At 41.4% G+C, this 23,747-nt stretch overlaps 1 protein-coding gene across 1 annotated transcript; it reads left to right on the top strand.

Moving 5' to 3' along the window:
- Positions 1-205: 205 nt before the first annotated feature.
- Positions 206-23,412, top strand: LOC117474600 (sulfotransferase 2B1-like). The gene is made up of 6 exons (XM_034120480.1): positions 206-344; positions 7,831-8,042; positions 8,141-8,267; positions 8,758-8,852; positions 10,308-10,488; positions 23,046-23,412. The coding sequence occupies exons 1-6, from the start codon at positions 206-208 to the stop codon at positions 23,153-23,155; spliced, it is 864 nt and encodes a 287-aa protein (XP_033976371.1). The 3' UTR covers positions 23,156-23,412.
- The last annotated feature ends 335 nt before the right edge of the window (positions 23,413-23,747 follow it).

Here is a 23,747-nt window from a genome sequence, read left to right as displayed (position 1 = left end):
ACGCAAGTGAGGGACGCAAGGAATCCATTTAACCGAAGTGAAACGCAGCAAAGGTGTGAGTCCGGGGGATGTTTGTTCAGTGTAGTTTAAATATTTACTCAATGCCTTTTCTTTTAAACAGGGAACAAGCACACACGCATAAGCAAACACACACATCCACTATATAAGTTCCCTCATCAACAGAGAACAACCTTTTGTTTAAACTATGACGGAGGAAGAGTTATACACGGTGTACAAGGGGGTCTACGTGGTCTCATCTGTGCACACGCCAGAGAGTCTGAAATACTTTGAAGAGTTTGTTTTTCGCCCAGATGATATCATCATCGTGACGTATCCCAAATCTGGTGAGTTGTAAGTGTTAGGTGTTGAATGTGTGCACCACTATGAAATGTTTTTATTATTTGATTTGTAAAATAAATTTAAAATGAAAAGGAAGACATTTCCTGTGGCTTTGTATTTCGATGAGGAGCCAGATGAGACAAGAGCAAGTCAAAATCATTCACAAGCACTGATGTGTTTTGCCATTTTCACGATATTAGTCCTGGTGCAGCAGTTCACCAACAGAGAGTTTCACAGGCAGTTAGGGAAAAGGTTCTATAAAAATCAAACAATTCGAAATGTTGTTTATCACTGCTAAAACATAGCTATTTTCCATCGTTCCTGTGACGTAGTGTCCAAAAGTATAGTTTAAATATAATGCCTATAAATCCCTGCCTGCCGTCAATGTTTTTTTTTTTTAACACTTTTATTAAACACTAGACCCCATGTCTTTCAAAATATACTATACGATAATTGCAGTGTAGATATATGTACTGGGTTTTCTGTTACTGTAAAAGATGGGCTTTAGCTATAGCTAGCTCATTTTTCACATGGGTCCGTTGGGTTATCGTTAGGCAGTGTTCAAAGACATCCGGGGTCAAGGCCTACAGCGGTACCATGATCTCTCTGTCCATGCTCTGAGGTCCGGTTGAGGACAATGAACCTACTACTGTATGCCAATGATCCAAGTATCAGCAAGTTAGTTCCTCTGATTTTGACTTACTTAATGACCAAGGTACGTTTTAACCGTTTGTTTTTTAGTTCTAATTGAAACTAATAATAAAACAGAAACGGGTCGTTTTTTTGTTTTTCAATTTTGTCCCAAAACCAAAAAACGGAAATTCAGCTAATTTTTTCGTTTTTCTGTTCTTACTGTTAAAACAAGTATACCACTCAATGTTTCGTTTCCATAGGTGGGTGGATCTCCAGTGCCTCCTTGCTTCTGATTGGCTAGTTTGCCCTATGCTTGCGCTGTACTCGCGCTGTACTCTTCAAAATAAAGGTTCATACTCTTTGCCTAGACAGTGCAGTGCGTGTTTGCACAACATTGAATATATGGCTACATGAAAAACATGCAGAAGACAGTCTGTCCGTGTGTGGGTGCGTATGTGTGTGTTGGTCTGTCTGTCTGTCTGTCTCGCGATCTGTCTATCTGGCTGTCTGTCTTGCACTGTCAGCCATGAATCCCTATAAAGTATGAGTATCTCTCTGTTTGATGTTACTGACACTGCTGAATTGATGCGGCCGTATTTCCCGTTTGCGTGGTCAAGTCAGCATCGAGGTTTTTTTCTTCAAATCTATATTAAAATAGCTTGGAGGTTGAGGATTGATAAATACTATTTAGAGTACTTTTACTGTGTACTCTGTCAAACTCCCCTCTTGAGTACAATAATGCATGTTTTCTGCTATCTTTGATGAGAGATAAAATGATGTTCTGCCATAAATTCTTAATGAGAGTGATACTGTTTGACTCAGTATACTAATTTAACTACACCAAGTACTTTTTCAGGTATTCTTTTTCAAATTCCCCTCCTTAGTACAAGAATGCATCTTAAATAAAAATGTGTCATTAGACTTATATTGTTGGACAGAGTATTTTAAGAGGATATGGTAGACATGATACCAGCACTACTTCCAGTCAGTACTCCAGCAGCAGCTTTTACCCCTTGGGAAATCTTCAGAGAATATCCTGCATAGCTGGTCTATCCTTCAGCAAAGTGACACACCTAGGGTGACCAGGTCCCAACAAACCAAATGTGGGACAAGGAGTATGTTTGTGTGGGACAATGTGGGACACCCTCTCAACAGCCCCCCCCTGGAAAATGAATTTATATTCTGTTTCATTTGGTTTATTCAACAGCATCCAATAAACAATGCAGATAAAAACTTAACAAATATATAACAGAGCAGAAAGTGAAGTCAAAATGCAGTCAAAATGTAGTATCTTAATAAAGATAAGTAAACTAAGGCTAACCAAGGCAGCAGGCATTATTCACTTCAAGTGTTTAGAAATGCATCTTCCTAATTCAACTAGTGTATTACCTGTAAAAGTAGGCACAACATAAATTAATAGATAAAATAAAACCATAAATACAAATCAAAACTGGCCAGGAGGGAACAAAAACATAATAATACATAAAATAAAATAGCTTTCGGTTTTGTCACAGCAACAGCAGGTGGGCCCCCCCACACAGGCTATGGCTATGCACTTCCAGCACCATGGAAAGCACCTGGCAGTGAAACAGAAACACAAGAATAGCAGCACTGTATTCAAATCTAACACCACATTGGCCCACAATATCCTACTATATTCTAAAATATCCTACTTTTAGTCTATATTCTAAACAAAGTTTATCTTACCTTAGATGCTCTTCTTGACTTTGTACTTTTTGCTTGAGCGTGCAGCTTCCAATAAGGCCTTCTCCTTGAGTGCATAGGTGTAGAATTCCTTACAACTGTATTCAAAGTTGGTCTTGACTTGAATTTCAGACTTGATAAGCTCCACAGAGCACCGGTTCCACTGGTCAGTCCACGCTGCCGTCATGAGGGAAAACACTCTCTCTACCGAAGCATTAGTGATGGGGATGCTTAAGAGAAAGGATGCCACAGCAGTCAGATTTGGTGTGTTTGTGCCTTGAAGCAAGGTGGACCAGTTCTCCACAACAGGAGCTCTTCTCTCCACAACGTCCTGCTGGCGTGGCAAAGTCACACAGTATTCATCATACAGTTCATCCATGTCTAGTTTCCCCCTTATCTGTAGATGGGAGAATGTGAACTTGCTCTTCAGTGCCAAGCTTCAACATTCTTCTGGTAGTTGTTGTCTGTGAAGTCATACCACTTCTCAAGGTAGTTGAGAGCAGCCTGGTAGAACTTGGAAAGATCATGTTTGATTGCTGCTGCCTTTTGGTCTGGAAACTGTTGGAGGATAGCACTGGTCTCCATTCCAAAGAAGGAATCAATCTGTCGTTGTTGGAGCTTTGTCTTGAGAGTGAGCATCATGTCATATAGCTCACATACGGTCCCATCCTCTCTCTCCAATAGCAGCACAACATCGTGGAAGATTTTCAGCACATTATTGAGGAAGGACAGGTACACCTGTAGCTCTAGGGGTTTCCCATCACCATCCTCATCATTTTTTAACAGCTGCCACAGTGAATTTGGGCACTTATCCTCTCCCAGTGACAAGAAGTAGGTCTTGATAGCTCTCCAGCTGTCATGTAGCCTCTTGACAGCAGGCCACAGACTCAACCATCTTGTGGGTACGTGTCTCCGCACAACCTGCTATTCTTCTTCCACAAAGGTGAACACTGCTTTCAATTCTTCTGTACGTTTTGCAGATGAGGAAAAGTGACTAAATGTTTTGTTCACTACTAGCTCAATGTCAATGTTCAACCTGTCTCCAGCATGCTTTGCACTGTTGTGCACTATGTGGGCCATACAGTTAGCCTTAATGATGCCACTGTTGTCTGCTTTTAGCTTCTGGAAAACTGAATTGTTTCTCCCGTAATTTACACTTGCATTGTCGGCAGTGTATGCTGAAATCATGTCAGGTTGCAGGCCATTTTCTTCTAGCTTGCTTGTAATCTGGCGGTGTATGGTAGCAGCTGACTCATCACTATCCTCATAGAAATCAAGGATCTTGCTTTTCAAACCCAACTCTGGGGTCCAATATCTCAGAGACAGTGGGAAGAGTTTTATAGTGCCATGATTTGAAGCATCTGAAGCCACTGAAAAAAATGGTGTGTGGGCTATTTTGTCACCTAGAACCACTGGTGTCTTTAACTCTGTCAAACAACTCTCCACAGAGGCAGGGGCAAGCACCTCTGTTATTATGGACGCTGCTTTTGTACGACCACATGACATTTTCTTTGCTATCTCAGAGTCTGGAAAAATGGTCTGCGCTAGCTTGTTACCACAGTCATTTGACCGGTATGATTGGGAGTGTTGCACTGTATGGTAAACACTGGTTATTTCTGCTGCTGTTACCTTGTCTGAGTGGCCATCATTTTTTGGTTTGAGAAGGAATGTCTCCATAGAGTGGGATGTCTCTTTTTGAGCGACACGTCTCTTGTGAGAATCGCATTCTCGGTGTCTTTTGACGTCGTATTCACCGCCATGTGAAATTGAAAAATTACTCTTGCAAAGATTGCAAAAAACTCTCTGAGTCGCCCTGCACTGGCTTCACCCACGGGTAAGTGTCTTCCCAGTCTTTGTTGTATGTGCATCTTCTTTTCTTCTTAGCTGTAGTTTCAGTTTCCTCCATTTTCCATAACCTGCTGCGTCGCCTGCGTTATTGACTTTCGTTGTTGTTGTTTGGCGGGGCCGCGGGGGGGTGTGTGTGAGTGAGTTACTCTCATTGGTTAACACTTGACCAGCACCCGCCGTGTCTTACAGTTTGATTGACAGCAAGCACAGCCCTGTGATGATAGCCTTCCCTGCTTTCTCAACAGCCATTGGATAAATCTGATTTTAGAAAAGCGTTTTAGCCAATCAAAATGAAATATGCGGGACATCGTCTCAATTTGCGGGACGCACCAAAAGTCGCGAAAATGCTGTGCAGTCCCGCGCAAAGCGGGACATCTGGTCACCCTAGACACACCCTGTCACTCTTGTTGGCCTCTTATGATGATGCTGTCTTAACCTTTAACAGCCAGCGCCACCATTTGGTAGAGCACATTTTGTGTTTTGATATCTTGTTGAAAAATAAATAAAAAAGTGTAACTCCATCTGATTCAGCCAGCTCTATCGTTTGGTTGACATGTTATGCACAAAACAACCTCTAGATGTCACTGTGGTTCGAACTAGAGTCTGAGTGCCAATGACCTCTACATGTCACTTGTTAGTTGCTTTTACCTTAAAGCGACTTACATACACTCAATACTGTGGACAATCCTCACAGGAGCTATTTGGCGTGAAGCCCAGGGACACAACGACATGTTGACTGCAGTGGGGATTGAACCAGTGCCCCCCTGATCCAAAGATCAACGCACGATCAGCCACAGCCTCCCTAGCCATATTATGTCTGTCATTAATGTTACATCACCCCTTTTAACGATTTTCTTTCCTTTCTTCTCTTTTCTCTTCTCTTGACTGAATTAAAAAGTCCAATCTTTAAGTAATATTTGAAGTCCTTTTCCTGCACCTTTTTAAGGCTATGTTTGCAATATGTATTCAAAGGTCACTTATTTAAATAAATGAATATATGAGGTTAGCAAACAGATACTGCCTAGAGAGCCAATGACACCCATGAAGAATTGATCCTCCTGCTAATCTTTTCATCTGCTGTATTAATAAAATTGCCATGTGTTTTCAAATTGAAAATAAGGCACCAGAACATTATACAAAATATATATATATTTTAAAAGGGACCCGTAAGGCTTAATCAATGTTATATATAGATCTTTATATAATATCAATATTATAATAAACTTCAACCAAAGTCAATTTCAGGAGTGGTGTTTGACACAGTTTACATTCAATTTCAACTATTTTAGTCTTATATTGACTCAACCTTTTTAAATAATTTACTTTCATTTAGAAAAGGTTTTTCTGAGAAAAATGTACTAAAAAATTGAAAAATACAAGTTGAATAGGACGATGTGGATCTATTTTCTCTCACCTTGTAATTACACAATCAAATAATTTATAATACGGCTTTGGACTTCACTCACCAAAAAACATTTGTTTTTATGTTTTGCATTTGTACTATTTTGTAGTCAATTTGGACAAATATCTGTCGAACTAAAAATATCCTATGATTGCATATGGTGTGAATATGTATACCCTGCCCACTCAGTATTATTTTAGGTACAATTTATATTTTAAATGTAATGAAAAAGCCAACTCAATAGTGTGTTAAAAATAGACTTTAGGATATTGTAAAACAAAAAACTGCTATATAATGTATTCTTAACCCTCCTTTATCTTCACATTTGCTTTACACCCTTTATTCTTGGTGGTCATTTTGACCCCAGGAGTTTAAAGCTCAGAAAATGATCATATTCAAAATTGTTACCAAAATGTATGTAAAGTAAAAGTACTTTATGTTTCTTAGTTGACTATCTAAATACCCATTTAAATAAAACACTACCCCCACCTTCCCCCTCCACCCACAGCATTATACATCCATAATTCCTATTATGTGACCATTGTAAAATATATAAATCACCAGAAAATCTCACTGATTGACGTAACATTTTAAAGGATGATCTTTTTGCTGTTGTCAAAGGATCTATATTATTTCCAAGTACAATTTTGGCATTTAAGAAATGTACAGTATATTATCAAGGATAGTAACATTTATTGTGTTTGGGGTCAATATGGAAATATTTCCCTTCCAGTGTCAGCATTCCAAAGGCATGCCGTTGCCTCCCTTTTTGATTTCTACACTCAATGTGGGCTTGTAAGTGGTTCCCACCCAACTCCTAACTGTCCCATGCATGCACCTCACCTTTAAATTCACAATCTCAAGTATATTGTCTATCAATCCTCTATTGATGGTGTTATGAAGAGCTCAATGCTGACTTCAGGTCTTAGACATGGCTGACAGCGTATTTTGTGGGGCCTGGAGCCATTTTCATTACATTAGCAGCACTAAACTTAACCTGTTTTTCACGTGGGGAGCGGGACCAAGATAACTTTCCATTTTTGGAAAGTAATGTTTCTGCTTGTGTTTGACAGAAAACAGGAAAATCTGCATGGGGTATTCAGGGTGGACAATTTGACAGAGGATTTCTCTGAAAGTACAAAATAAAAGTATTTTATAGTCTTTGCGCTAGTAGTCTAACTACTGAGTCCAAAATGATCAGTCTTCGAACTTAAAAGTATTTGTATTGCTCGTCACATATAGCAGCAAGACAGGCATTGTTGTACCATGGAAGGGACTTTGACAGGAGAGTATCAAGAAGTACACAGTAAAAGTATTTCATAGTATTTGGGATAGTTGTAACTACAACTGATTCCAACTTCATCAGTCTTATGAAAAACGTATGGCCAAAAATAATGTTATCGCTCATCAAAGATAGCAGAAGCTTGTCATTTTTGCACTGTGTAAAGGCAAAGAGTTAGAACCTTTATTTTGAAGAGTACAGCGCAAGCATAGGGCAAACTAGCCAATCAGAAGCAAGGAGGCACTGGAGACACTGGAGAAATAAGAAGTTAACTTGACACTGAGTGGAGATTGACATTTGGCCAGAGTTTTCAATAATAGTTTAACCATCTTTTGGATGGTGTGTTTGGGCATGTGTATGAAGTATTACATTTGGCAAGCACACAAGATAAGAAAAAACCCCTCCCTCCTTGTTGGCTATTGCCTGTGACTTTGGGAATGTTTTCATGGTATTAACAATTCATGAGTAATTAATTAGTGGTTATCTTATTCTGAAGGCCGCATTTAAATACAAGCAAACGAGTAAGGGGTGAGGTGAAAATGGGTATAATTTCATCTCACCCCAAGTTTTGCAAGGGCTAATAAATACATATTTAAGAAAATCTTTTTTTGTTTTTGTTTAGGTACAAGCTGGATGAAGGAGATTGTCCCTCTGATCATGAGTGGAGGAGATCCAACACCTGTTGACACGATTCTTAACTGGAATCGTGTTCCCTGGCTTGAAGTGCAGCAGACCACCTCCCTCAAACTTGAACAGAGGCCCTCTCCACGACTGTTGACTACACACTTCCAGTACAACATGATGCCACCATCTTTCTTTGAAGTAAAGCCAAAGGTAAACCTATCAACTAAGGCAGATCAGATTCAATGTGATAAACGCATCACAGACAGTATGTGTGAAGGAAAGGGTCTGACGTCATGTCATCACTGCAGGTCATCTATGTGATGAGGAACCCCAAAGATGTGTTCACATCGTCTTTTCATCATCATGGCGCGGCTTCCGTTCTGGTGGACCCAGGCCCACAGACCCAGTTCCTCCACAAGTTCCTTGATGGAAAAGGTTTTTCTGATTGTTACAGCTATGTAATGTTTAGAATGCGTTCATAACAAGATACATATCAGTAAGTAGGACGAAAACTCTTAAAAAAACCTTTTACCTGGTAACATGATTTAAAGGGGACTTATCATGCACATTCTTAATTGTGTTTTGGGATTTTACTGGCCCATGATTACAAACTTTAATGTTCAAAAAACACATTCTTGTTCTTATAAATTCTCTGAAAATGCTCATTTTAAGTACCTGTCTTTTTAAAGCAACCCAAAATACCAGCAAGAGTAAAATAGAGAAAACGGTCGATTCTTATACATTGTGGGTCGCTAGCACACCATGGATAAATGTTTATCTTGCAAAGCCATTAGCAAGTGCATTTTGCATTATGTGTAGCCTTTAACAAGGGAGATCTTGAAAGACCATGAAGTTCAGTAAACAAAAATACTAAGTTATGATAACCTCTTATTAAAGGAATACATGTGTCTCCTGTTCCTTCCAGTTATGTTTGGCTCGTGGTTTGATCATGTAAAGAGCTGGCTGAATGCTGAAGATGAAGACCACATCATGCACATCTCCTATGAAGAGATGATAATGGTGAGACTCAGTAACAATCCTCAAATCTGCCTCAAATCACTTTTCCAAATATTTTCCTAATAATTCTGACCTTGATTTAGCAATCATCTTCAAACTCCTCCTACTAAGATATTGTATACTGGGAGAGCCGTATGGGCTCAGAACAGTCTCATAATACACACATGCACACAGAAGGATTCACACTTGTATTTCATGATCCGCAAAAGGATTCACACTTGTATTTCCGGATCCACACTTGCGTTCATGACGTAGCGCTTCATGTACGCATTTTGCGCTGTCCAGAGCGGACAGGTCCATGGAGCCTGCCTGCAGGCGCTAATCTCAGGACACCTCCACTCTCAGTACATTGCCACTTTCCGAGCAGGAAATGCACGCAAATACAAGCCTTTATATTATTAAGGTAGAGCGCCACTTTCCGAACCATTAATGAATGCTTGTGTACACAAAAACGGCAGGCAAAACTGTTTTAAATGTGTGTTTCCTGTATGGCGAATACAGCTGCTTTATTTATGTCTGTATGAAGTTGTTGTGAGTGTGGAGGGAGCAGCTACAGGTTAGCTTAGCCTAATCGATCAGTGCACTACGAAGCCAGTGCTAGACAGTGAACTGTCAACGGGGGGGAGCCCCGCCGGTCATTATCGGCCGATATTCACTCTTAATAGTTTGATCGGTGCTCTCTATAAAGGCCGATCAGGAGAGCTGGATTTGATCGATATGGACATAAACGCGAGTGAAGTTTTAGCGAGCTGCATGAGAAACTGACGGGCTGTCAGGAGAGAGGGAGGGAGAGAGGAAAATAGATGATCCTTACTCCCGTGTTATTATCCGGTCATAGTCCGGTAATTACCTGCTAACGGAAACGCTGCTACACAATTCTTATTCTTATTATTATTGAAACATGACCGGTAAGTTTCAAATTTGTCCGGTAAAATTAAATTCTGTCCGCGGAAACCCTGCTCCGGACAGTGCAAAATGCGTATATGAAGTGACATGAACGCAATAAATCATACCCTCGTGGGGGCGCGCTCATGTGATTGGCTTAGAATTGAGGAGACATCTGATTGGCTATAGATAGAAAAAATTACAAGTACGAATCGGGTGACCGTCAGGGGAGTCTCAAAAAACCCACACACGAATGCACAGCGATCCATGCACAGAAAGCGGTTTGTGTTTGCCGGTTCAGAGGATTTAAACGGAAAACAAATATGTGAGGATCAAAAATACATATGTAAAACTTTTTTCTGTATTTGGATTTTATTTACATGTATATGAAACGGAACACATTTGTGTGTGCATTGAAAAACACAAGTGTGGATCCGGAAATACAAGTGTGAATCCTTTTGCGGATCATGAAATACAAGTGTGAATCCTTCTGTGTGCATGTGTGTATTATGAGACTGTTCTGAGCCCATAGAGCCGCTGCAGGAATATGAGCTGATCTGTGTTTGTCTGCAGGATCTGAAGGGCTCTGTCTGCAACATGGCTCAGTTCCTGCAGAAATCTCTGGACGATGAAGTGATAGAGAAGATAGCCGACCGATGTTTGTTCAAGAACATGAAGAAGAACAACATGTCAAACTTCTCTACTGTTTCTCGTGAATTACTGGACCAGACAAAGTCTGAGTTTCTCAGGAAAGGTGAGTGTCATTAAATAATACATACAGTACAAAAGGTTTGGCTGATATTTCTGTTAGTAAGAACTGAATTGAATATCATAGACAAAGCACTTCTACGATGTAGCCCGAACTCGTGGTCAACTGACCCTTGTTGAGTCTATTTTTATATAACATTACAAGGTTGATTCTTATTATTACATTATATGCTTATTGTGCTCATGAGATGTTGCTATGACTATGGCAACCCGGTATCACGGCAAGACGTGAACATGTGACGATCTACCATGCTGGGAGACGTGAATATGTCACGGTTTCGTCCCTTCAAACGTGACAGTTACACGGTATTGTTAACATGGCCCAACCAGTGGAGAAATACTCGGAAGTGCCAAGCAAATGGTCTACTGCGCCTATTGGTCTGTTTTTATTGTCAAAATTAGATGTTTTTAATTTATTTTTTAATGATTAGTATTGATACTGCAAGGAGACGTATTGTGTGAAAAGAAATGTAAGATGTTGTTTAATTGCTGATATATTTATGATCCACGTCACGTTTTCAGTTTTGGCGGCAGTGCTTCCTGTTTGTCCAGAAGTCTTATCATCAGGGCTCTATAAATACAGAACTACGGCAGATATGTCATATTTAATGCAGCCGAACCGTGTATTACAATGCCGTTATGTGATGACCTCCAAAGAGAAAAGCAAGCAAACTCGGAATAAAGTATTATTTTTTTTTTTTTTAAATGTTTTCGGATTTCACATCAACAGGAGTCCGGTTAACTAAAATGTCCGTGCGGAACATTTTAGATCACCCATAGATCCGTGGGTGAATAATGTCAATCACCACATTACACACATCCCTTCACATTTACATTTTAATTTACATTAAAGTATTTCGTCAGGCCTTCTAAAATGTTTTTAAATATAATTAGGGTTGTAGTTGAAGAGTTTGTAAATTGCGTTGCCTGGCAACGCAATCGCACAACGTCACGTCCGTTAATTCCACATCCACACCTCCACACACATGGATTAACATCGATTTAATACATTAATGTAGCCTTTGTTTCTGTTAAAAGAGGTGTCGACCAGCTAGGGCAACAAGAAAATCGGCGAAATCCAGTGTGACGATTACAAAATAAATTAAAAACATCTAATTTTGACAATAAAAACCGACCAATAGGCGCGGTAGACTATTTGCTTGGCACTTCCGGGTATTTCTCCACTGGTTGGGCCATGTTAACAATACCGTGTAACTGTCACGTTTGAAGGGACGAAACCGTGACATATTCACGTCTCCCAGCATGGTAGATCGTCACATGTTCACGTCTTGCCGTGATACCGGGTTGGACTATGGAATATATAGACATAATCACCAATCCCAGGTTCTGATGGGTTGGATATGAAACGACCAGGTGCAGACACTGTGAGAAGACAAAGAGTTATTGAGAAAAGGAGATCGCTCTGACCTTGGCCGTGTGTGTGTGCTCAACGCCTACGCATAACTGGGAATCAGTATAATGGAGGATTCCACTATCTATTTTGGAAACTTTAGCAAAACAAATTACGTAGGATAGCGTGACTAGAGTATCGCAACACACTCTCACTCCCTAAGCGTCCAGGAGTGACGCTTGGTCAGGGTCCTGTGGCGTCCAGTTGTGACGTGCCGAGGCTCCTTCAGCTTCATAAACGGACGCAAAGAGCTTTCAACTGATTGCAATGTATTCCCATCGGCGTCGGTATTTGACGCTTAGGGAAGCACGGCATTCGTTTGTGTCGGAGGCTGTTAACGGCAATGTGAGCGTCCATTCCCATTGGATAACGGAGAATTGTACACCCGGAAGTAAGTATTCCCCTTACTGTCGATTGATTTGACAGTGATATCTCCACTACTCATCAACTCAAAAACACCAGATTACTGTATCCTTGTTAATTAAACGACGGTTTTAGTGTGTGTACAATGCTTTTGTCACGTTTTCCCCTTCAATTCTGAGAAACAAGTCGTTTTCTATGAGTTTTGGATGGCCGAAGACATTACATTACCCACAATCCTCTGTAGCAACCATAGACTGTTTACAAAAATTAAATAATACATTATTCCGAGTGTGCTTGCTTTTCTCTTCAAAAACACCAGATTATCCTTGTTAATTAAACGACATTGATAGGTTTTAGTTTGTGTACAATGCTTTTGTCACGTTTTCCCCTTCAATGCTGAGAAACAAGTCGTTTTCTATGAGTTTTGGAGAGAAGCCCCTCAAAGCAGTGCGCAATGCCTCAATGAGCTCAATGTGGGCGGGAGCTCAACGTGGGCGGAGCTTCACAGATGACGTGTTGCATCCTGTTTCCCGGTAGCAGTTCTCTTCCCTCCCTTCAATCTAACCCTTCCCTTCCCCCCATCCTAACCCTAACCACTCCCTACCTTTTTACCTAATCCTAATCTTCCTTCCTCCCTCCCAAACCTAAATCCCAAAACCTCTCCTACTGTAAGAAATTAAAATCAATGTTGATATGATGTAATTTAAATTAAATACAGGGTTTTAATTTAAAGTAGTTTTATAAATAAAATTATAAAATGCAATAACGTGCTTTAACCAGTAGGTGTCCCTTTCTATCAGCTATGCACCGTTATGGCGTAAATACAGCCTATCTACCAATTGGATCAAATATAAAAGTCAGCCGAATTAGTGTTGATACTGCAAGGAGACGTATTGTGTGAAAAGAAATGTAAGATATTGTTTAATTGCTTATATATTTAAGATCCACGTCAAGTTTTCAGTTTTGGCGGCAGTTCCTGTTTGTCTAGAAGTCTTGTCATCAGGGCTCTATACATAGAGTTAACTACGGCAGATATGTCATATTTAATGCAGCCGAAACATGTATTACAATGCCGTTATGTGATGACTTTCAAAGAGAAAAGCAAGCACACTCGGAATAATGTATTATTTAATTGTTTTATACAATGGTTGCTACAGAGGATTGTGGGTAATGTAATGTCTTCGGCCATCCAAAACTCATAGAAAACGACTTGTTTCTCAGAATTGAAGGGGAAAACGTGACAAAAGCATTGTACACACACTAAAACCTATCAATGTCGTTTAATTAACAAGGATAATCTGGTGTTTTTGAGTTGATGAGTAGTGGAGATATCACTGTCAAATCAATCGACAGTAAGGGGAATACTTACTTCCGGGTGTACAATTCTCCGTTATCCAATGGGAATGGACGCTCACATTGCCTTTAACAGCCTCCGACACAAACGAATGCCGTGCTTCCCTAAGCGTCAAATACCGACGCCGATGGGAATACATTGCAATCAGTTGAAAGCTCTTTGCGTCCGTTTATGAAGCTGAAGGAGCCTCGGCGCGTCACAACTGGACGCCACGGGACCCTGACCAAGCGTCGCTCCTGGACGCTTAGGGAGTGAGAGTGTGTTGAGTAGGGAGGGAATCTTCTTTTTTCCGTAAATAGAGTTACAGATTACAGCTCTGCTGCCTGTGATTTCTATGACCTGAACTCTGTTACCTTGGCCAAGTAAATATATATTTTGCTCTCTTTTAAGAAATAGTTGAACTTAGAAGTTGTTTGTCTTTCCTGGAATAAAAGAACGCAACACCCTATAGCCCCTGCCACGTGAGCAGTAGCAGAAAAATCATGCAAATTGACAGCATGGAAGTGTGGTGGAAACTTCTGTAGCAATAGGAGTCAGGACTCATGCGGCTTTCACACCAGCGCTTTTCCCTTTCTAGCTCCGAGCTAGAGCTTTTCTGGTTCAGCTCCAGTTTCCCTTTTCTGCTCCCGCTTTGTTCACACCACACAGAGCCGGGATGGTGCTGCCGCTGCTGCGTCATGACGTCACCGTTTACATCGCTGATTTGCTCCCCAACGGCGCTCACAACAACAACAACGGGGGACTGCGTCGGGTCGATGATCGTGTTGCTTTTAATCATACGAAGCCAGATTAAATTAAATAACGACTTCTCCAACCTTATACTTTCTCCAGAGTGCCATGGTTCATTGTTTATTAATGTGTTTCAGCGGCATTTACCGACCGCTGCAGTGCTGGCTGCTCTTCCACGGGAGTTTATTCTCCCGTTAGCTCCGGGTTAGCTCACACGGCTATAAAGTATTCACTGTCTGACTGTCACACAAGCAGCTGATACATATCCCCAGTTCCCCTTAAAGTGGACCTATCATGCTATATTTGAATAATATAGTGTAGGACCATACCTATATAAGGCATATTTATACTATTTTTTTTTTTCAAAATACCAAACAGATCATGCATTTTAGCCATGCCTCATTTTGCTCAATTTGACATTTTTTAGCTCTGTTTTTGCAAGGGCAGATTCTGTGAGAACAGCACCATCTACAGGCCTGGCATATGTACTACAGCGTCTCCAGCGCTTTCGAACGGCAATGGCCGTGGCTGTCTCCTCCTGATTGGTGGAGTTGGCCCAATAGCCGTAGCGCCACGGTCCTGACGTCAGGACAGTGTTCAAATCTGGATCAGTTTTTATTAGATCCGTTGCAGCCCCTTTTTTAGAGATTTGGGTATGGAGGAAAATAGAGAGGGTTGTGTTTTCTGACACTTGGTGAGTTCCCTGGAACACCGGGGACACATATTCATGTATAAAAGACGTACAAAAGTGCATTTTGCATGATAGGCCCCTTTAAGTGAATGTGTGTCAGTCTGAATTGACGCTGTTTGGCATCACAACGCTGTTATGAAAGTTTCTCTGGTATAACATGGGTGATGTTAGCATAGCAACCGAAGCTAAACTGACTACTTGCTAAGCCGTTTTCTACAGGCACATTTTACCGGCGTATTTTTCATTACGATTCTATTTGTGATAGTCGGACATGACAACCTGTGCAGCCCATGTATTGATTCCATCCGATAGCTGCTATAATAAAAAACAAAACGTCTGCCTGCTCTCCACAATGATCAATAACAGCGAACGGATGGTCAAAGTAAGGTACAAATAAACAGAATCACACGAAGCCTGGTTAGTGTTGCCTGACTTTAAGTGTGTGGTTGCCTTCTAGTCACTTTGCTCAGCGCTACTGCTTGTAGGCAGGCATGACGAGACTCTTCAGTCGACCCATGTTCAGCGGAGGTGGGTTTAGTTTCCTGCACGCCTCGACGTAAGAGAGACGTAAGCGACGCCGCCTCTTAGCTCCGAAGCTCTTGCTTCTAGACCGACAATTTTTTGGAGCTGGAAGTGAACCGGATTCCGGAGCTAAGAGGCGGCGCCGCTGCGATGTGAACAGGAAAAATCCGGCCAGCGATGGAGAAACAGGACACACCATTCCGCGTGTGTATACCTTTTAAGAAGAGAGTGGCCATCGCACTGTGGAAGCTTGCTACCGGCTGTGAGTACAGAAGCATAGGACATCTTTTCGGAGTGAGCAAGACAACTGTGTGCCGGTGTGTGCAAGACTTCTGTGCTGCTGCAGAGACGTTGTTAGTACCGGAACTAATTCGTTCACCAGACCGGGAGAAATTTGCAGAAATGGCTGCCTACACTGAGCAGAGGTGGGGGCTCCCTCAGTGTGTAGGTGCTATTGATGGGTCACACATACCTATATTGGCACCACAGGAATACCACTGTGACTATTTCAACCGTAAAGGCTGGCACTCCATCATCCTTCAAGGAGTTGTTGATGGTAAGGGACATTTCTGGAATGTGTTTGCAGGAATGCCTGGGAGCTTGCATGACGCTCGGGTTTTGAGACTGTCCACATTGTGGGAGTTGGCCAGTCGTGGCAACTACTTTCCAGCTTGCACCAGGAACATTGGTGGGGTGAATGCTGGCTATTACATCCTGGGAGACAATGCCTATCCCTTGCAAAACTGGCTCATAAAACCCTTCGCTGACACTGGACGGCTAACAGAAGAACATGTGACATACAACAAGAAGATTTGCAGAGTACGGGTAGTGGTTGAAAACGCTTTTGGTAGACTGAAGGGAAGGTGGCGTTGCCTCATGAAAAGAAATGACTGTGATGTGAAACTTGTTAAATCAATGGTGCTGACATGCTGTGCTCTGCATAACCTCTGCGAGAGTCATGGAGAGACCTATGATGATGGGTGGGATGCACCAGCAGCAGCAGAGCCAGGGGTAGCAGTGGCACAAGGTGCAGAGGAGGAGGGCAGGGACATACGAGAGGGTCTGATGCGCTACCTGAATCCCTAATTAGTCATTGTATGGTATTGAACATAAATAAAAAAAGAATGTTTCACATACATGTGTTTGTCAAATTATTTAAACCCAAGAAATGTTATCAGAATTGACTATTTAGTAAATATTTGAATTTCAAGCACCAGTATTTACTGCCCCATAAAAATAATAATCTAAGCAAATATCAAAGCAAACTATAAACATAAATACAACAGTGTAAAACACAGCAGAACTATATTCAGCTTCAAGGTTTTGTATTTTGTCATACGAACATAGCTACAGTGTAGTTATAGTTTATTTTGTTCTCTTCTCTTTTAAATATATAAGCAATGTGTTTGAGTCTAGCACAACGAGGGTATTACAATTGAGTAATTTTTACTACATGTATTAATCATGTATTCTTAATACCATTACAAAATATGTAATGTTATGTTTTAGAGGACCTCAAGCGAGCAAACTCAATTCCAAACAGTATGAAGAGTTGTCCTGCTAAAGACTTAAAATGTTTTATTTAACCAAGTATTTATTCTCTTATTTGCTTTAATTGCAACAGATGATAAAGGTTTCACTGTGCAGTGCTTTGTGGGCGATGATGGTGTTTATGATATTTCTGACTGAAGAGGGACGCCTAGATGATCTTTCTGTGTGATCGCTGTTGGGTGCAATTATTTATCAACAAGCAATAAGATAAGTCAAAGAAGTACTTTATTGAACACAGTGTTTTCTTGCAGCAGCATAAAAAAGGCATGGCATTATAATATACAAAAAAAAAAAAACTGATTGTATTGTATTACAGATAAAAAATATACAACAAAGTACAGCCAGAGGTTATTGGTTCACAGAGGCGGAGGAGACGGGGCACGTTGGCTGCCCGTTCCCACTAGCATCTGGCAAATAGTGCGCATGAAGGATGCATTTAAGCTCTCTGCGTGAGCCATCTCCTCCCTTCTCATGGTGGCTTCCAACACCCTCGCCTCCCTCGCCTCCACCATGGTCTGGTTCATGTACTGAGCCTGCAGGGCCCGGTCTTCCCTCTGCTCGGCATGGATCTTCTCCTGCTGGGCATGGCTCTTCTCCTGCTGGGCCAGGTTCTGCTCCTGGTGTTCCTTCTGCTGGGCCAGTTGCAGTTCCAGCAGGGCCAGTTCCTCTCCTCCTCGTCTCCTCTTGCCTGGGTGACAAGATAATAATATAAATAATTAGCAATAACAATGAAAAAACACAGGTACAGGTCACACAAGGATATAAGAATAAAATGTATAAACAGAACAGTAAGGATGAATTAAAGAAAGTTCTGGCCCTATATACTAGCTGCTTACTAGCTAGTTACTTTACTTGTAACAGAGCATTATATTCACCCTTAAGCTTTTTAAGTTTTTCCCTACACTGCACGACAGTCCTGGAGTACCCGCTTGTGGCCATTAGTGTAGACACCTCCTGAAATACTTTAATATTTCGAGTCATCCCGTCGAGCTCCCGCTGGATCTTTTCATCAGAAATGTAATGGAGGAACGTCGTGACTTCCTCGACCGACCATGGTGTGCTTTTCTTTGCCATTGTTAATCCTCTGTTGACAAAAATGCTGTTTGTAAAAATGCTGCAAGCATCGCTATATATATATGCGACGCTAGGGATTATCTCGCGCGCGATTGTGACGATTCTCTCCGACCAATCAGCAGCCGAGAGCGTTGACATCACAAACTCAGCCCGGTTGTCTCTGGCCCTGGCCCCACGATTTTATGAGGCCAGAAAAACTGTGAATTAGGACCAGCCGGCCGGTACTAGGCCAAGTGGAAACGCAACCACAAACGGGCCGCTGACGTCACAGCCCTCTTAAACCGGGCTGCGGGCTGTAGTGGAAACGCGCCATAAGAGCCCCGGCGCTTTTAACCCCAGGGCACTTAGTACAGATCGCGTTCACACCGGAGTACTTTTCCCTGAGGGAAGATTACGCAAATGAGCCGCTGACGTCACTTCTTCTTCTTCAGCTTTGGCTTTACTGGCAGGCCACAAACCACTTCACGGCGAGTACAGTAGGTGGCGGTAAGCACCTTAAAGTTGTTTGCAATCCGCTACAAAACAAGAGAAGAAGAAGAAGAAAAACTTACCGCGTATACTGTCTGTTGTTTACCTTCCGACCTCAGACATGATGGAGATGGAGTCGACTGAAGTTGTGCTGTCATGTTATACAGCTTTGTAACTTCGTTAATGCGGCCAGAGCCTGAGCCTATTAGGCGTCCGACAAAAATCCGGAGCCGCCACACGTCGAATGCTATAATCGCAAAGTTTCTTCAGCATCAAAGGCAGTTCAAAAGCTTTAGGAAAAGGATTGGCCGACGGAAAGCACACATGATTGCCATGTTTCACCGTAGGATGGCTGATACAGGATCTGTTTAATCGCCATGTCGGTTTTCTTTATTGCACTCTCAAGACATAACATTAAATAGAAATATTTTAAATGTAACTAAAGTGTCAGTTGTACATGTCAGTAAACATTGTCAATATAAAATAAAGTGTCAGTTGTACTATATAATAACAGTAATAACAATATAAAATAAACTGTGCCAGGTGTAGGGAGTCTCAGCAGCAAACCCACCTTAATGATATATATATATTAGGGCTGTCAAGTTAACGCGTTAATAACGCGTTAACGCAAAAAAAAATTAACGCCACTAATTATTTTAACGCGATTAACGCATGTGTATTTTTTGTCCTCGGCCGCCCCGTAGTTTCAGAGCGCATCGAGTTTAAAATACCATCTACAAGCTGATGCTGACAGCCCCGCTCCTGCCGCCCGCTTGTGGCAGACCACACTTCCACGCTCACCGGCAGGCCCGGACTGGCCATCGGGAGGACCGGGAGGGAGTGTGTATGTGTGGCGCGACTCGCGCGAGCGAGGCACACCTTACGTGTTGTTGTTAGCATCTGGTGCTAGCTAGCTGCGTTAACGGATATAAGGAGCTGTTTCGATGACATTTCGCCGACAACTGCGCCGAGCACTTGACTTTATGCAGGTAGCCAGACAGTGGGACATTGTACGAAAAGTCAGCGCACTCAGCACGGATAGTACGCGCTACATGATTGCAGCGTCCAGGCAGCTCCCGTTGGAGCATATATGCCTTGAGCTGCACATAGCTCTAACGATCCATCACAGTGTCTCCACATTCACACACACACCCACACACACACACACACACACACACACACACACACACACACACACACACACACACACACACACACACACACACACACACTATTGTATTAGAGAGGTTCCAGGTTGAATTGAGGCGAATATTTGTAATGTTCAGAGGTTGTTGTGTTTAATATTCATGAGAATATTTGTCATTGTTCAAATGATAATAAACAAACATATAAAGCATATTTGTCCACTCATATGTTGATAAGAGTATTAAAAACTTGAAAAATATCCCTCTAAGGTACATTTAGAACAGATAAAAAATGTGCGATTAATTTGCGATTAATCGCGATTAACTATGGACAATCATGCGATTAATCGCGATTAAATATTTTAATCGACTGACAGCCCTAATATATATATATATATATATCTTCCTGAGACCCACTGCATCCGTCTGCCATAAACACTATGCAAACATACATGTTAGTTTTGGCCCATAGTGGACTCCATGTTGTGTTGTGTGAAATGGGGGGGAATTAAAAGTTTAGGTCAAATAATATTTAAAATTATATAAATTATCATATTTGTGTATGTGCCCCTGCCATTCCCCCACAAGGTTGCAACATTGATGATAAATAAATGACAAATAAAGCTTTGCCAGTTTATAACCGATGAAACATGATGGTATCAGAATAATCACTTACATGTGGATAGGATGCTACACAGGTCACAAAAGATAAAGTGTCAGGAGAAATAAGCTTAATCGCCATGTCGGTTTTCTTTATTGCACTCTCAAGACATAACATTAAATAGAACAATTTTAAATGTAAATAAAGTGTCAGTTGTACATGTCAGTAAACATTATATATAAAATAAAGTCATAACAGTAATAACAATATAAAATAAACTGTCCCAGGTGTAGGGATATTCTCAGCAGCATACACACCTTAGTGTGTGTCGTGTGTCAGTATTTACAAAAACTATACCAAATAAACTGTTATTAAATGCAGTTTGTCGCTCATCCTGCCGCTGCGCCGACGCTTCCTCATGGCGCAGCGCCCACACTTCATCCTGGTGCTGCTGGCGCTCCATCTGCTGCTTGAACACTTCTGCCTGGCGCTCCATCGAGGTGAGCATCTTGTCCTCCGTTTCCTGGGCCTTGGTGAACAGCACCATCTGACCTCCACGCAGCGACTCATTCACCACGGCACGCCGGTCCTCCAACGCCTGGGCGGTGTCAAAGAAATTCGCATCCCGTGTCTGCTTTCCTAAGAGGGGAAAATAAGCAAGATACAAGATCTGTTTAGTCGCCATGTAGTTTTACAACATACTAGGAATGTGTTTTTTGTATTTTCACAAATAGAATTAAGGTTTCACAAATCTGAAACTGTGTTATAAAGAATCTTTTGACTCTCTGGGATAATCCAGTCCAGATTTGATGAGTCTAGGTATAGTGGTTTTAGATCAGGACCTGGTCTAATGTGGTCTACATGTAAAAAAAGCACTGAAATCTCCCTTTTTTGTATTTTCACAAATAGAATTAAGATAGAATAGAATAGAATTAATCGGCTATGCAGCGATTTAAGAGGTTCAAACACGGAGGATTGTTCCTTTTTGAAGAGTGCTTCATGTATGCTTGAACTTTGTTTAATGTTGTTGAGGCAAGTTTTCTTACCGGAAGTCATGTGACCTCTAGCCCGGATGTTTACAATGTTTGTGAGAGTAAAAAGGCGCGAACGTAAATGCCGGTCTAGGCGAATACGTTTTCACGCTGTTTCATAATTGTACCAAGAAGGAAATAAACATGATTGTGAACATCAGTTCGATGCGTAACGTTCTTTCAAGACAAAGTTACAGTGTGTGTACCTTTGCGTTTGGTTGCTGGTAAGGAGGACGACCAAGCGCTGTGATCTAGAATGCAAAGCTCGCTTGTTTCCAATCCCGAGAGTTGTCCATCCTCGCCTGAAACAGACGATTAGTGCCATGAGTTAGTGAAGCAAATTACAGAAACACTGCACAGTTATTCACAAGTCAAAACGTTTTCATAGTGGCCGAGAATATCTAGCTAGCTAGATGTAGCTAGCTCGTGGCCGGTGTTAGCCTATTCAGCCTAGCATGGCTAGCTTGATCTACTGAGCAAATAAAAGTACATCTGAGACCATTATTGTGCAGATTAAAACCCCAGTGCATGTAGCTGATTTTACCTTCGTCGTGGTAGTCATCGTTGGCCACTGAATCCGCCGTTTGTAGTCCTGCCTGAGTTTCTTTATTTTGAGCCGGTGGGGCTGTGCACATTCCCAGGTCGAGTGAAAGCTACTGAACTGGCTTCAGTACCATTCCCTGGGTCGCGTCCTCGGCGTAGATCTCCAGAAGCGCCGACACCTCCTCATCATTTCTTGATGCTTGCCATAACTGCTTTGTTTTTGTAGCGAGGAAAAACAATGGCTGCTCCACACAACATTTTCACAGTTGTACGGGCGTGGTTTGCAATTCGCCCAGCCAATCAGCACTGGGGCACTTTTGGGGCACTTTTCACCCACAGGAAAGTACGATCTCTCAGCAGGCTCTAAAAATGGGGGTAAAAGTTCCCGAGATTAAGTACGATTTTTGGTGTGAACGCGACATAAGGGGTACTCACGGAACTAAACGCGAAAAGTACGGTGAAAAGTACTCCGGTGTGAACGCGGCTATTGTGCATAACAAGATAGAATCCTAACACCTCTATCAGCTGACGCCAACAGGCAGGAACAGGGAGACAAAACACTGAGAGCACAGGTGCGTGTGCTCAGTCAGGTCAGTATGAACTGATAAACTGGGTCAAAATTATGGGCCTTGGAAATTATTTCCCCAACAGAAAGCATGCCATTTAGTAGAATGATTATAGTGATGTAATATTGCATTAATGCAACAATTAACACATCAAAATACAACAACCAAAAGAATGCAAATACTGTATACCTGAAATGATCTGTTCATGAAATACATAATGGTGTTTATGGAGAGTTTGCTGGGCTTTATTGTTTTATTTTCTCACTAATATTGTACTATCTAGTCATAACATGTCTTTGGGGGTAGGGCATTCATTGGTGCTGAGTCATGTTTGGTGGATGGTATCAGGACCATAAGGGAATCCTCACATAGAAACTGACATACTGTATTTCTAAATAGCAAGAACATATGTGTCTATTCAAAATAAGATAGAAAGGTGCACATATTTCTCCAACTGAATAAGGATTTCCTTTTTTCCCCATGTTGTGTTTCAGGAATTGCTGGAGACTGGAAAAACCAGCTAACCCCGGCAGAAGAAGCGCACTTTGACGCTGTTTACAAAGACAAAATGAAAGATGTCAAATATACATTTGCATGGGATTAAATGAGAATACTTTAACATTGCCTCCTGCAGCATACCATGATTCTCAGAAATGAATAAGCCATTTCTTATTCACCACAAATTGTTTGGTTAATGAGGTTTGTGGCAGCAGAATTGGAGAAACACAAACAAACATTCTTTAATGTTCTTTTCATAGACAGAGTCTAATCAAAGATGATGTGTTTGAAGTACTAGGCACGAGCAACCCTCTCTCTAACTTCTTGATTTGTTCATATAACACTGCCTTAACAGAGTTGTTGTTGTGTGACCTGAGGTGTTCACCTTGGCTGGTTTGCATTATGGCCAAACCGATTATTGATTTACCATGGAAAGAACCCAGACATTGTAATTACATATATATTAATAATGTTTGTCACAGCTAAAATGTTCAAAAATTGACCATAAATCTGCGAGGTCTGAGAAGCACTTGAGAAAAATAATTGTAGGTCAAGTCTTCAAGTTAAACAATAAAATATAGTGAGTCTGAAAGATTTCTGATCTCTTATCATTCATATATAAATGTAACACAAGGTAATAACCAAAATGTGCGTGAATGATTCCTTCATAACAAATGATCTGGTAAAATATAGTAATG

The sequence above is a fragment of the Trematomus bernacchii genome, unplaced genomic scaffold (genome assembly GCF_902827165.1).
Source record: "Trematomus bernacchii unplaced genomic scaffold, fTreBer1.1, whole genome shotgun sequence".
Taxonomy (NCBI): domain Eukaryota; kingdom Metazoa; phylum Chordata; class Actinopteri; order Perciformes; family Nototheniidae; genus Trematomus; species Trematomus bernacchii.
Note: the sequence above shows the minus strand (reverse complement) of the source record. Positions and strands in the feature narration are given on the sequence as shown.